General features: G+C 50.6%; 1 protein-coding gene across 13 annotated transcripts in view; it reads left to right on the top strand.

Annotated features, from left to right (window-relative positions):
- Positions 1-14,017, top strand: part of MACF1 (microtubule actin crosslinking factor 1) — a 249,139-nt gene that overhangs the window by 85,341 nt on the left and 149,781 nt on the right. For 7 of the 13 annotated variants that reach the window (XM_008171036.4, XM_005302134.5, XM_065577277.1 and 4 more), the window contains exons 3-5: positions 1,939-2,028; positions 7,895-7,972; positions 9,822-9,914. In XM_008171036.4, coding sequence (XP_008169258.2) covers positions 1,939-2,028; positions 7,895-7,972; positions 9,822-9,914 — 261 coding nt within the window. Of the gene's footprint in view, positions 1-1,938; positions 2,029-4,896; positions 4,999-7,894; positions 7,973-9,821; positions 9,915-14,017 lie in introns of all 13 variants that reach the window. The other 6 variants (XM_065577276.1, XM_065577286.1, XM_065577280.1 and 3 more) reach the window with 1 other exon arrangement.

The following is a 14,017-nucleotide window of genomic DNA, read 5'->3' as shown; positions in this document are numbered from 1 at the left end:
CCAGCAACTCCACAAACATTGTTGTGTCCGATTTTATTCTGAGCCAGCCATGTAATTGATGATTTTGTTTTTAACGTTCAGGAAGATCCTTTCTGGTGAGAATCCGGTACCTTTTCCCACTCACTGGTGCCAAGTCACTGGAACCCCCTGATTTACCATTCACCATGGATGCCCTAGTCCCTCAGAACTCCAGGTGAAAGTTCCTGGAGCCCACACGCAAACCTTCAGTTGCTTTTTGGGATCTCTGCCTTCACTGTGCATCAAATTACCTGTCCAGAGCCTGTGGCCTTCCAGGAGACTCCAGGCAGCTCTGCCTGTCTGTCCATCACTGATGGGATACACATGTCTACACACTTACATTCATGTGAACTGGATCAGGACCAGGATCTAGATCAGGGATGGGCAAACTTTTTGGCCTGAGGGCCACATCTGGGTATGGAAATTGTATGGTGGGCCATGAATGCTCACGAAATTGGGGGCTGGGGTGCAGGAGGGGATGAGGGCTCTGGAGGGGGAGGGCAGGGGCAGCGTGTGGAGCCCCCGGCCTCCCCTACATGTAGGAGCCAGAGGGGTGCATGCTGCCGTTTCCAGGAGCCGTGCGGAGCCACAGCACGCACAGAGCGGAGCAAGGCCCCGACCCTGCTCTCCGGCGGGAGCTTGAGGGCTGGATTAAAACGTCTGAAGGGCCGGATGTGGCCCCCGGGCCGTAGTTTGCCCACCCCTGATCTAGATAGCTTAACACAGCCAGTTCTGCCATGAAAGATTGCTGGGTTTGAATCCAGGGGTGTCCATCTGTTCTATCCTGTGCAGCCGGGGTGGTCTCCTGCGTGTTGTCTGCAATGGGAGGTTTGTCTCGTGAGTAGCTAAGCGGGATCAATGCAGTGTTGTGAGGTGCCTCCCACTCGTCTTGGTTAACTGCCAGGTATTTTTTAATTAATGTTTTCCATCAACGGAAAGTTTTTGGCTTGGACTTTAAAGGTGTTGCCATTGTACTTCTCAGCCTGCTCTGGACTGCGGTGAGGCCAGGGAAGCTACAGGGCTATGCACCTCCCCCTCCAAAACTTGATGGGTAAAGAAGGCAGTGTGGGAGTCAGGTCTCTACTGACATGTAGCCAGTGCCTAATACATTAATTAAAGAGACACAGTCACCCTATTCACACATCCCCTCCCCGGGCAAACAAACGGAAAAACACCTGACTGCCCTTAACAGAAGGCAAATGCCATGTGACATGCCTGGAGGATAACATAAGCTGGTGCGGTAATGTTTTAAAAACTTGCGTTTGAGAATCAGTGCATGATTTATTATTGCTATTAGGATGACAGTAGCACATGGGGACCTAACTGAGATTTGGGGTCCCCCTGTGCTAGGTGGTGGTGTACATCCCTGCCTCAGAGTTTACATTGTAAACAGACCAGACAAAGGGAGGGGGAAGGGAAGGTTCATGATCCCCCCCCCCCATTTTATAGATGGGAAACTGAAGTACAGAGAGGCTAAGTAACTAGCCCAACGTCATGGAGAAAATCTGTGGCAGAGCTGGAGTTGAACCTAGAGTCTCAGTCCGTGAGTGGCAAAGGTAAACATTTGGTTGCCAGTGAGATTTGTGAAGAATGGTTTATCTCGGAAGAAACAGGAAAAATTGGCTCCTTTTGCTGCCTTTTTAACAGGCTACTCCTGCTGTTGATGTGAAAGCTGCCATTACCCAAGGCCCAATCCTGTGCAAAGCTGCCATTTGCCCTCATCACCTGGCTTTATAGCAAAGTGGCTGCACGGAACGTTTTAGAATTGCGTGGAGTAAGGCTGGCTTTATAGTGATCTGTTCTGTGCCTTTGCTGGGCTCCTGTGGAAATTGGAGCCCGATTCCCATAGAGAGAATACGGGAATAACCATTTTAAATGAATGAAATCCCTGAAAATTCCTCCTCCTCCTCTGCTCCACAGGTGCGCAAGCACATCAATGACCTGTATGAAGACCTGCGAGATGGGCATAACCTGATCTCTCTGCTGGAGGTTCTGTCAGGAGTGAAACTGGTGAGTTTCCAAGTTTGCCTAGCAACGCTGCTGTGGCTTTCACCACCAGAGACTGGATCCCGGTACTGCCTTCTCCTCCTCGCTGCCTCCTGCCGTGCTGGGGCGATCAGCGGTCCTTGTCATATCAAGGCCTTTGTTGGTTTTGTGTTCAATTTATTTTTTTACATCTTCATCATGCTGGTTTCCTGGATAACACCTAACTATGTGATTAGGTTAAAGGTGCCTAGGATACAGGTGCATTCACTCTCTTAGTCCCAAATGCATATGAGCCTCACAATCTACTCAACACACTGTGTGAATACAAAGGGACAGGTTTAGCGTCCCTTTCCCCTCTCCAAGAGAGGAGCTTAGCTTCCCCAGCTCCAGCGCTGCCTGCTGATTTTCACACTAGACCACTCTATCAGGGCTGGAAGGGACCTCAGGAGGTCATCTAGTCCAACCCCTGCTCAAAGCAGAACCAATCCCCAGACAGATTTTTGCCCCAGATCCCTAAGTGGCCCCCTCAAGGACTGAACTCACAACCCTGGGTTTAGCAGGCCAATGCTCAAACCACTGAGCTATCCCTCCCCGCTCCAATATTCCCCCTCCCCCCTAAATATTTGTTAGCCTCTTTTAGAGGCATTGGTTAAAATTTTCAAAAGTGCCTAAATGACTTAGGTGATTTCTGAAAATGGGACTCAGGTTCCTAGGTGCTAAGCAACCTAAATTTCACTGAGTTTCTGTGAGGCTTAGGTGCCTACGCCGTGTAGGTGCTTTTGAAAACTTTACCCATTGTGTCCAAATCTTCCCCGGCGTTAAGTCCGTTAATTTCAGTGGTGCACGAGCAGGGATGGATATGAGCCTTTCTGTCTGTGGGTACAGCTAAAAAAAACCCCCCAAACCTGCAGCAGGAGGCTCTGAGCCCAGGTCAAGTGGCTTGAGCTCACTGTACTCGTGCTGTAGGGCTAAAGACAGCAGTGTAGATGTTCGGGCTGGGGCTGGTACCCGGGCTCTGAAATCCAGCCAGGAGGTAGGGTCTCGGCGCTCAGGCTGTAGCTTTAGAGGGAACGTCTGTTCTGCTACTTTTAGCCTTGTAGCGAGAGCCCGAGTCAGTTGACCTGGGTGTGGAGATTCACTTTTCTGTTGGTGGTGGTGTGGCTGTGTAGACCTACCCTATAAATGGAAGAGGAGAACTGAGACAATCTGACCAGCTTCTCCCACCTCCTTGGGACTGCCAAACTTATTCAGAAACCGTGCTTAAACACTGCTGCGTTGCATCTCTGTGTATTTAAATAACAAAAGATGATGGTGGTTCTAGCTGAAACTGTTTTTAACACGGTTTGTCCAGCTAGTGTGGATGGGGCAAAACTGATTCAGACGCTTATTCTGTGCTAGTCCCTGCCTTGGCAGAACACGTTTCTGGAGCAACTGACTCGGGCTCTCAGTAAAAATAGCTCTGTAGACATTCCCACTCGGGCTGGAGCCTGAGCGCCGAGACCCTACCTCCTTGCCGGGTTTCAGAGCCCCAGTGCCAGCCCCGGCCCGAACATCTACGCTGCTGTCTTTAGCCCTACAGCACAAGCACAATGAGCTCAAGTCACGTGACCTGGGCTCAGAGACTCGCTGCCGCAGGGTTGTAGGCACACTAGAGGGCCATACTAGATGTTTTTTAGCTGGCATGATGTTTAAAGACAGTCCCTTCATTCAGCAGATGAGATCTGTGTGAGCCATGCTTTTTCAGAGATGTCCACAGGACCATTCTAGCATGAAAGCCGAGTGCGGCGCCAGACACATCCAAAGTTAGGCCTTTTCAGTGTCTTACAAGAATTTCCTAAATGTTGAAAATCAGCAGTGCAGCTGCAGATAAACTTGTCTTGAGCCGTTTAACTGCCAGTTTGGAGTTTCCTGCTGGTGTTTGTTCTCAATTTAGACACCAAAGTTTGTAGGTTTCTAGTGTCCACGCTTTTCCATCTGTTTTCTTCAGTAGCATGTTAGGCTTTCCTGTCATGTGCTTAGCAACCACTCTACGAGCTGGATCTGTAGAGGTAGATAGTTCTCCAGGATGCAAACATCTTCTGTGGCATCTGGGGCAGAGTAGAATCACTTGCCCCTTTTTAGACCAACAAACCTAGTTAGCTCTTGGAAGATAATTTTTGGTGCAACACAGAGGGAATTATTTTAGTAACCCCTAAAATAGGATCCGTGAGAAGATGTGTAACTTACTCAGCTGCCCTCCTGAAATGCCAAACTACACTTCGTGTGTGTTGGACTTAGATGCTTCAAAGGCCTATCACGCCCCTCCCCACAACATTTTTGACTTTTGGAGTGAGTTTTATCCTAGGGAAATCTCTGCTTAAGCAGCCTCTACTGTAAATCACATGTAGGTAGGCAGATGTGGTTGGACTGTTATAGATGCTGCGGTATCGTTTGCTGTAGCTAAGACAGGAGGAAATCTTAGACTATTCTGCCCTAAATGTTGATGGCGCTGTCTCACAGGCTTTAAGGCCAGAAGGGACCATTACACATGACCATCTAGTGTGACCTCCTGTATAATACAGGCCACAGAATTTCATCCAGTTACTCCTCAGATAAGCCCAGGAACGAGTATTTGATCTAAAACATGTTGTCTCTGAGTTTCCAGCTCTTTCAAAATCTACTTTAGCTCTTGCCATTGTGTCTACCTCGCTAGTCTGAATCAAGCCCCAGTAGTGCTCCCAGGGGAGACACAGGCAGTATCCAGGATAACCAGCTAGTCTTCATGTTCCTTTTCAGGGGAGGGAGGCCGGCGAGCAATGTGTTTCTTTTTCTTTTCCCATGTTGCTGCATTTTTAGTTCCTTTCTGTTTTTCTGTGGCTATCCCACTGGTGTTGTCTGTGCCACGTTTGTTAGCAAAAGGACCCTTCAGGCCAGAAGACCCTCCGCCTGGCAAAAGCGCCCTCCTGGCGTCGCACGAGCAGTGAAGAGCAGGAGGAGGAGGAGGATGGTGATGCAGTAGGTTGACTCCCTCCTGGGAGCAATGTAATACAGACTGACACTGGAGTGCCATCAGATAGTCCAGATGTAACCAAGCTTTGCATAGGGCACACAGGGTATGTCTACACAGCAAAGAAAAACCCGCGGCTGGCCTGTGCCAGCTGACTCGGGGCTGTTTCATTGCTGTGTAGGTTTCTGGGTTTGGGCTGGAGCCAGAGCTCTGTGACCCTTCAACCTCTCAGGGTCCTATAGCCCAGGTTCCTGACCTCTACGCAGCAATGAAACAGCCCCCAGCCCGAGCCCCACGAGCCTGAGCTGTGGTGTCTAGTTGCTGTGTAGACATACCATAGTGACCTCTGGCCTTCCCCATCCTCAGGTTCAGGTGGGTTAATGGAGAATTCGCTATAGCTCCTTTCCACTAGCAGCTGGTTCTTGCTCACGGATAATAAATTTCCCAGAAGCACATTAGACTAGAGGAGTGATGTGTGGGGTGTGTACCGGGGAAGAGGAGAGCGAAAACCAAAGGGCAGCTAATCCCATATTCCTTCTGGACAGTGCGGTGTTAAAGTTAACTGGATTATCTGAGAGTGCATTACAGTGTTGGTGGTCTGCAGTGTGAGAATGCTGACCCACTTGCTGTGAGAGCATGAAAGCTGTCTATTCACGGGGGAGGGGAGAGGGAGCACGCTCCTAGATGACCCCTGGCTCTCACGCACCCCCAGATAAAGCCACTGGGGTCCTGCACGCTCTGGGATGGGACGTGTTGTTCTCTCCACTCACATGGAGCAAACAACCTTTAGGATGAATCATCTGATGCTTGCTAACCGCGCTCACTGCATGGGGCTGTTCTGCCTTGTGTACCACACCCATGTGCACCGGGTACAGTGGCTTTGCTGTCAGACAGCAAGGATTAACCTTGCATGAGAACAGATCTGTTTTTAAGCAATATATTCTCAGTGTTTCTGATGTGGAGTGGCCGCAGCTCCAGGCAGGCCCAGCCCTTCCCCAAGCCAAGGATTAAGCCAAAGGGGATTGCACCTCCCTGAAGGAAGAACGAGAGCATTCTGGCTGGTAGAAATGATCCCATTTCTTACCAGCCCTCTGGATCTGGGCTGTGCCTTCCTGCTCTACAGCTCTCTTCTCTGCTCCCCCTCCCGAGCCACTCTGGCAGCCGCAGTGGCGTGGCACAGGAAATGACTAGCGTGTTGCACCTCTCTGCCAGGGGCTGGAGCATAGGCCGACCTTCCTGTGGCTTTCCTCCTCCAACAAGGAATGAAATGTGCTTTGTCTTTGCTAACCCAGAGAGTCTCTTCGCTGCTATTGATTCCTCAGACAATTGACACCTCTCGTTTGTATTTAGAAACCATTGCTTCTTTTGAGTTTCCCACCCCCAACTCCCTTCCTTTCCGTATCGATTCGTTTCAGAGCTGGGTTTGCGTGCTGGCTCTGAGTTTCTGCGCACGATCCGCCGTTCAGCAGAGCTCCCACCCCTTCCCCAAGCCCTTGTTCGGCACAGAGTTGCTATTTGTAAATGAATCAGATTAAATGTAGGTGTTGGAGCTGGGTGGGGCTGGTGGTTGAACGTGACTGTTTGCTCCTGGATGGATCACAGACTCTCACTGGAGCAAAAACAACAAGGAGTCTGGTGGCACCTTAAAGACTAAGAGATTTATTTGGGCATAAGCTTTCGTGGGTAAAAAACCTCACTTCTTCCGATGCAGAGCAGCTGCCCCTCCTTGTGCATTAGAGAGAGATTCAGAGCAGTAGCCCAGCATGGATGCTGCTGTGTAGATTGGCCAGTAGCCTGACTGTGATTGGTCAGCTCCCTTGGAGACAGAAAGCACTGAGGTCCATGTAGTAGTGAAACAGACACAGCTGGTGCTGAGACTGTGTTTTCTCCTCCCTCCCCTAGTAGTCCATTCGCTATTGCAGTACACACCTACCATTTCAAGGTTGCTCTCACCTGGGCCTACAGGACCCTCCCACCTGCGGGCAGGTTGGCAGCAAGGTGGTTCACTTAATTTCAAACTGTCCTCTCCCCTGTCCAAGCGGTTGTGCTGGTCGCTGAGCATAGGGTGTACACCCAAGCAGGCCCCTGTGGCGGAGCAGGCCGGCCTGACTGCGTGAGCCCTCAGGGCCTGTGGCTGTTTCCGGTTTAGCTCTCTGCGGGGGCAGCACTAGCTTCTTGCCTGCAGAGGTAAGGGAACAAAGTGTGATGCTGAAAGTAGGGGCAAATGTTGAGGTCACAAGTAGAGCGGCCAAGTCGGTGTCTGTGGTCAGGTCCATGGATCAATGGATGGGCTGGGAGCAGGAGATAGTTACTGGAGGGTCCTATCTCCACGCCGCAGCAGAGGGGATTTGTGGGCTAATAAAGACTCCTCTGCATAGAACAGGACAGAAGGGGGCAAGAGGCCACAGCAGTGTATTAGCAGGAAAGACAGACACACGTTGGTGAAGTGTGTTCGCCGTATCCATGAATCTTTGTGATCTGCATCTTTCTAGGCTTCCTCCTTTAGGCCCTTGCTTTGCTGTTATGGCGACACCCTCTGGGAGCGAATTGTTGTCTCCTGCTCAGATCTGTCTGTGCCTCAGCTGTTAGGTTGGGGCTGAGAGAGGAGGAGATGGCCGTCCTAGGTGGCACGCTGAGTGCACGTTAGGCCAAGCAAGTGTCTTGACTGTCGTGGTCTTTGCTCAGACTTAGAGGGAACATAATTAGGCTGGTGCTTGGAATCAAGTGAGCTCCCCCAGTCCTCAGCGAGAGGGAGGGTCTCTGTGGGTTCTGATACTTCCTGTAGGAGGCTTAGGAAGTGCCCCAGGGGGAAGGGGTGGGACTGAATCTGTGCATGTGTATCAAAGACACCCGAGTTCTGCTGCCATGGGATGGCTGGACTGACGCGCTGCCTCTGTTTTGTAGCCACGCGAGAAGGGCAGGATGCGTTTCCACAGGTTACAGAACGTGCAGATTGCTCTGGACTTCCTGAAGCAGCGACAGGTAAGAGCCGGGCTGATGCTCACAGGCCACGTTCCCGTTTTGAACATGTTTTGAGTGTTCTCACTGCACCACCTGCGGGGTGTGCTCTGATTCCCACTGCAGCTTGTGCCAGGGGCGTCCAATGGGGCATAAAGAAGCACTGTCCATTTATGTCTGCCGGGCCCATCCCTAGGGCATCTAGATGCCAGTCAGTGGCAGCACTGCAGAGTGTACCTTCCTTTGTGGGTGCTGTGAGTGCTCAGGGCCATCCACGCCGACTGGAGATGGGGGGATCAGAATGGGGAGTTAGGACTCTTTTTTTTCCAGGAAGCATTTGCAAGTGTCTTAGATGGATACCAACCCCTAGAGCCCCACAGCACTCCTGTGTCCCAGAGACTTTGACTTGGTCAGCGCCGAGTGCAGCGTATGCTTGGGAGTTCCTCCGGTGTCCTTAGGATAATGTTGGCCCAGGAACAGATGGGTGTGACCAGGCCACGAATAGATTTAGGCTAGCAGTTAGAAGACGGTTTCTAGCCATTGCCGGAGTGAGGTTCTGGAACAGCCTCCCAGTGGGAGTATTTTGAGCCAAGCAAACTAGTTTGAAGATGGAGCTTGGTGAGTTTTATGTCGGGGTTGCCTGAGATAACGAGGGGCTAGATCCCATGACACAGGAGGTCCCTTTCTGTCCTCCCCCTTCCCAGCATTCAGGAAGTGCTGGGCCCCTGAGAGCTCAGTCTGGTCTCTGTCGGACATTTCCTCAAGTGGCTGTAATAGACCCTCCTTCTAACCAGCCAGAACTCTCAACCCCTAAGCAGAGGGATGTTTCCAGCGGTGCCTGCTGTCTGCAGGTGAAATGCCTGCCGCTCACGGGGCGGGGAGTCCTGTCCTGCCTGTTCTGTCAGTCCTCAGTCACAACACAGTCATGATAGATGACAATGCTGAATTGCATCAGTTGTGCTGAAGGAGAGATTTACTCCTCTGGCTAACCGAAGGGGCACTGAATAGACCTGCCCACCCCCACCCCCCGAGACTCCCCTCCTTCTGGGAGCCGAGAGGTAAACAGGAGTATCCAGACATACCACTGCCCACCCAGGTTTCTGTTTGCTGGTAGCTCTGCAGATGGTGGTGATGCTTCATGTATTTATGGCATCTTTTAAGCTGGGGATCTCAGCTACACACACGGGTTCCCCCTCAGAAAGCTCCTGTGAGATGGGCAAGTATAATCCCAGTTTAGGCACAGGTTTGGGTATCAAGAATGGGTTCCATTCCCTGCTGTTCCACAAGCTTCCCATGTCACCTTGAACAAGGCACTTCACCTCTCCTGTCTCTCCAGCTGCAAACCTGGGGATCACACATGCTTGCCTGCCTCTCAAGGGTGTTGTGATCTTGGGCTTAATTCCTGCGCTGATTGATTTTTGCGGTGCGGATGGGGGTGATTGAGTTTGGGTGTGCTCTCCTAGCTACGTGATGTGCTTTGTAGATTTTAAATTATGCACAAGTGCCTGGGGCTGTAGGGGCAAGGCACTCTTTGTAGAAACCGAAATAAGACAATGCTAGTAAAGCACTTGAAGGTCCTTCGGTGGGAGGCACTAGGGAATTGAAAAATGGTTATTTCAATCCTTCTTTTACAGAAAAGGCACGGATTGATTTTTGCTCCTCATCACGCAGCGAGTCAGTGGCAGGGGCGGGAATAGAATGTTGGAGCCTGGAGACCCTGTCCCATTATCTGGCCAATAGATTGCACCGGCTAGCTGCATGTGACTGGTTTGGGGCGGGCAGGGCGGTGGTGAAGTGGTTGGAGAGAAGTCCCTCCTCTCTTTGTTGAAGCATCTGGTTTGAAGTTTTGACAGTCCCTGGTGCTTCCCTACAGGTGAAGCTGGTGAACATTCGCAATGATGACATTACAGATGGCAACCCGAAGCTGACCTTGGGACTCATATGGACCATTATTCTCCACTTTCAGGTAGGGATGTGACTTGTTGATGGCACAGCGCGGAAAGGGGGACATGTTGGGTCTCAAGGGCCCTGGCATCTGTCTGGCGAACATGAGTATGTTTAATGGTAATGCCTTCATACGGATTGGTCTGGAGGATTAGCACATTAGCAGTGTCATGGAGACTAGGCCAGCAGAGAATAAGAATTCCCTTCTCTGGTCATTTACATAATTAAATCACTAATGATGGATTGTGTGCGCTGTGGCCCTTTGATTGGCACCAAGGTTATTGGCAGTTGCTGTTTGCTCAGCTGAGCCCTCCAGGGCTCTTCAGCGCATTGAGCAGGGGAAAAGGGAGAGTAAATTTGGAGAAGGGTGTCTGGGGACTCTGGGGAGTGTGTGATTATGGCATTCCAGGATGCAGTCCAGACCAGTGCGGAGCTGGGTCCCCACTTGCCCTGCAACCTTGGGTGCCTTGCAAAGCTTTGCTGCTTTAAGTCCCAACCTGGGCCCCTTGCAAACAGCCAAACAGAATGCAGGTCACCCCCGGATTGTCTGTGTATAGCTGCAGCCTGCCAGCACACTCCAGTCACACTCCGACTTCCACCAGCCTTGGTTACCACCTGCAGTGACCCCAACGTACTCCCAGTCCCAGATTTCCCCCAAAAAACATGTGTGTTGCATTGTCCAGCCCTCTCCTGGACAGTCCAGATATTGGAGGTCCATTGCTCATGTAAGGGGTCAATGTACAACAGTTTCCTACCCTAAATGGAGACACCGTCACAGTTCAGTTCAAAGACAACACTGGCTTCGTTTTGATTCAAGAATAAAACAAGTTTATTTAATTCCAAGGAGAGAGATTTTAAGTGTTCAAGCCATTAAAGTCAGAAATGGTTACAAGAGAAATGAAGAGAAACTTTCCAGTAACTAAACTTAACAAACTAGACTTGGTTCAAGGTAAATTCTTACCACAAGCTCTCAGCAGCATTGCTGAGAGCAGTCTCAAGTCAGGATCTGCCCCCAAAGGGCTGGATTTCTTTTGTCGTCTTTGATGAAAGAGAGAGCGAGATGGATAGGCAGAGATACCATGGTGTGTTTTTGCCCCTCACTTGTACAATCCAGTCACCCTTCGAAATGCATTTTCCTGAGGGTTACCCCTAGATAAAGTTCGTTCCAGCCGGGAAGAGAGAGACTTTCTGGTAGTGAAAGAGGTTCCGTGCTGCTGTTTGCTAAAATGCAGCTCGGTCTGTTCCTGCCCCTTCGCTGTTTCAAGGACCTTGTTTACTACTTATATGTAAATTGAGGTAAACACATATTCCTTTGTTTAAGATAGGCCTGCTTAATCGCTTCTGCCTAATTGGGGCTAAGTGGGTTTGAACATGTGCTGCCAACGTCATTCCGGGGGAATTCATAATTTTACGTATAATGCTGCTACACATGTTTCACCTTGATGATGTTGACCAGCGAGTTATTCGTTTTCACAATACAAGGCATATTGTGTACAAGGATTATTACGATAGTGTGTCGGGTTTGAACATAGGGGTGCCTTCGGTTACAGTGATCTCACGTTTATACAGCAGCCTTCCTTCCAAAAGCTCTCTGTCCTTCACACTCTCCTCTATGTATAGTTTGTCCAGTCAATTAGTAACCGCAGCTCCTTTCTCTCGTGTGGAAGACAGCAGCCGCGTGGCAATGCAACTCAGCAGTTCAGGATGTGAGTGGACGATTACAGCCCATCCAGCTGAGGATGCAGGAGGAATCTAGGTTGGCAGAGTGTAATTGCCCAAGTGGGAGTTGACCATGACACTGAGATTAGCACCCCTGTTCTTACAGAACATGTCACAGGGTCTCTGATGCCACAGGCCGTCAGGACATCAGTCTTAGATGTCAGCAGAAAGGCAGCATGTGCGGCAGCAGAGTCACGCTCGTGCGTTGGTTCTGTGTCGGCTCGGATCGCCGTGTTTGAGGCTGAGCAATGGGCAGTGCCTTGTGCCAGGCATGTGAGCTGCTGCGTCGACGTGCTGGCAGTGAGATGGAGTGTCTTAGGTGGAGCTGCAGTCTCGGCGCGCCAGGGTGCTGTCAGGCACAGCAGTGGCGTGCTGGTGGAGTCAGGATAGAGGGAACGCCAGCGCTACGGGGTGGCCTTGGGAGCGCCTGGGCTTCCTGCCCTTTGTTGGCAGCTGTTCTCCACGGGATTTGAGTTTTCCTCACCCAGGTTCTTTGGGTGGACATGAGTTTCTGAGTGGCATTCCTCACTGCAGAGCTCCTGTCGCTGTGGGTGACCATTGTTAACAGGCGTGCTAGACCCACACGCATGGAATGGGGTAATCCAGCCCCCCGCTTTCCCACTGACAGGAACTCCATCATTCTGCTCCGCGAGGGCAATCCCAGCGCTAGCTGACTGAAGAATAGTTTGGTTCTGTGGAGTTTTATTTGTTGATGGCGGCCCAGTGGCCACAGCTGTCTGGGAGGAAGCAGAAGATTTTCACTGAGCAGGCCTCTCTGAATCCAGCACCCTGGAGCCGCCTGTAACCAAACCAGTTTCGTTCCCCGTTCTCTGTGCGTATATGCAAGTCCGGGTAGCATGTATTAGCCTGTCCTGAGCATTCCTTGCCCGTCTCCCTTGGCAGCTGTTGCCCTTCTGAGATGCAGGCTGCTCTGGAGCTGTGTTGGGGTCACTGACTTGGCTAATTTTTGCATTTCTGCCTGCAGGTATAGATTAGGAGGACTTGTGGCACCTTAGAGACTAACAAATTTATTAGAGCATAAGCTTTCGTGGACTACAGCCCACTTATGCATCCGAAGAAGTGGGCTGTAGTCCACGAAAGCTTATGTTCTAATAAATTTGTTAGTCTCTAAGGTGCCACAAGTCCTCCTGTTCTTCTTTTTGCGGATACAGACTAACACGGCTGCTACTCTGAAACCAGGTATAGATTGTGATTGAGTTTTTGCCCGTCTTGTGGCTGTGTTCTTGTTTGGTTGTTTGGCTAAGCATGGGCAGCTCTCTAGGGCACGGTGTGTTTATACTGGTCGGCTCCCTGCTTCTGCAATCGGTGGAGGTGAGAGGCTGTATACTGAGGAGGAATTAACACCACTTCATCAGTCACTTGCCTTCATTGTCAGTGCAAGTGTCTGCCTGTTTTGGTGCATTTGTCTGCTTCCTGAAGGGGCCCCGAGCACCTGGCTAGAGGTGCGTAGTGTGAGACCAATCGGCCTCCGCTGCCCTCTCTGTTCCTGTGTGAACAGATTCCTGAGAACTGTTCCATTCAGGGAACCCAATGGGGAGACTCCTAGCGAACGCTCTGAAAAGAGACTAGTGATTTTAGTGAGACATCTTAAAGGGGGCTTGATTTTCAGAGGGAAGTGCTCAGCACTTCCTGAAAACCAGGCCCTGCCCCTTTACGGTGTCTTAAATTGGGTGTCCGAAATCCCTAATCTCTTTTGGAAGTGTTAGCCTGGGGTCTAAACAATCAGGGCCTCAAGTTAAAGGAGTCACTAGTTACTTGTGAAAATCCTGCTCCCTCTTCTAGAGTGAAACCCTCCTGGCTGGTACAAGGGAGTAAGAGCTGGAGCATCCATACGCATTTCTGTTGTCAGCTCTCTGTTCTGAATGACGCTCTCCCTGTTCGCTGGGAAGAAATAGATGGGCCGCCACTGAGACTGGGCTTTGCAAAGTTTGAGGTGTTCACACTCATCTCTAGTCAGAGCCCACAAAAGTGCACAGCCAGAGCTGCGATGTTGTGAAGATTCCCTTCAAGCGCCTATTGGTTAACTTGGTTAACTCTTGGGAACTTGAATCTTGGCTTTCTCAGGCCACCCCGATGGCAGATTTGCACTCCCTAAACTGGATGCATGAGTGTATCTATAAATCTGGGCCTAAATGTGTCGACTAGACTCTCACTAGAGTGAGTGCTGTGGGTGTTGGAAACCGTAAGAGTTGAGCAGCGTCAGAACGCAAAGCAGACTGAGAACTCTTAGGGGCGTGTGACATATTCGGCCTCATGTTATTTTTCAGCCATAATTATTTCTTACTCCTGTGTGACCATCAGCCCGAGCCCTGACCTCACTCCAGCACTGAGAAACAAAATGAGTGAATTCAAGCCCTAAGTAGAAGGTGAATGAACTGTCCTTGT

Source organism: Chrysemys picta, chromosome 23 (genome assembly GCF_011386835.1).
Source record: "Chrysemys picta bellii isolate R12L10 chromosome 23, ASM1138683v2, whole genome shotgun sequence".
Classification (NCBI taxonomy): domain Eukaryota; kingdom Metazoa; phylum Chordata; order Testudines; family Emydidae; genus Chrysemys; species Chrysemys picta.
Note: the sequence above shows the minus strand (reverse complement) of the source record. Positions and strands in the feature narration are given on the sequence as shown.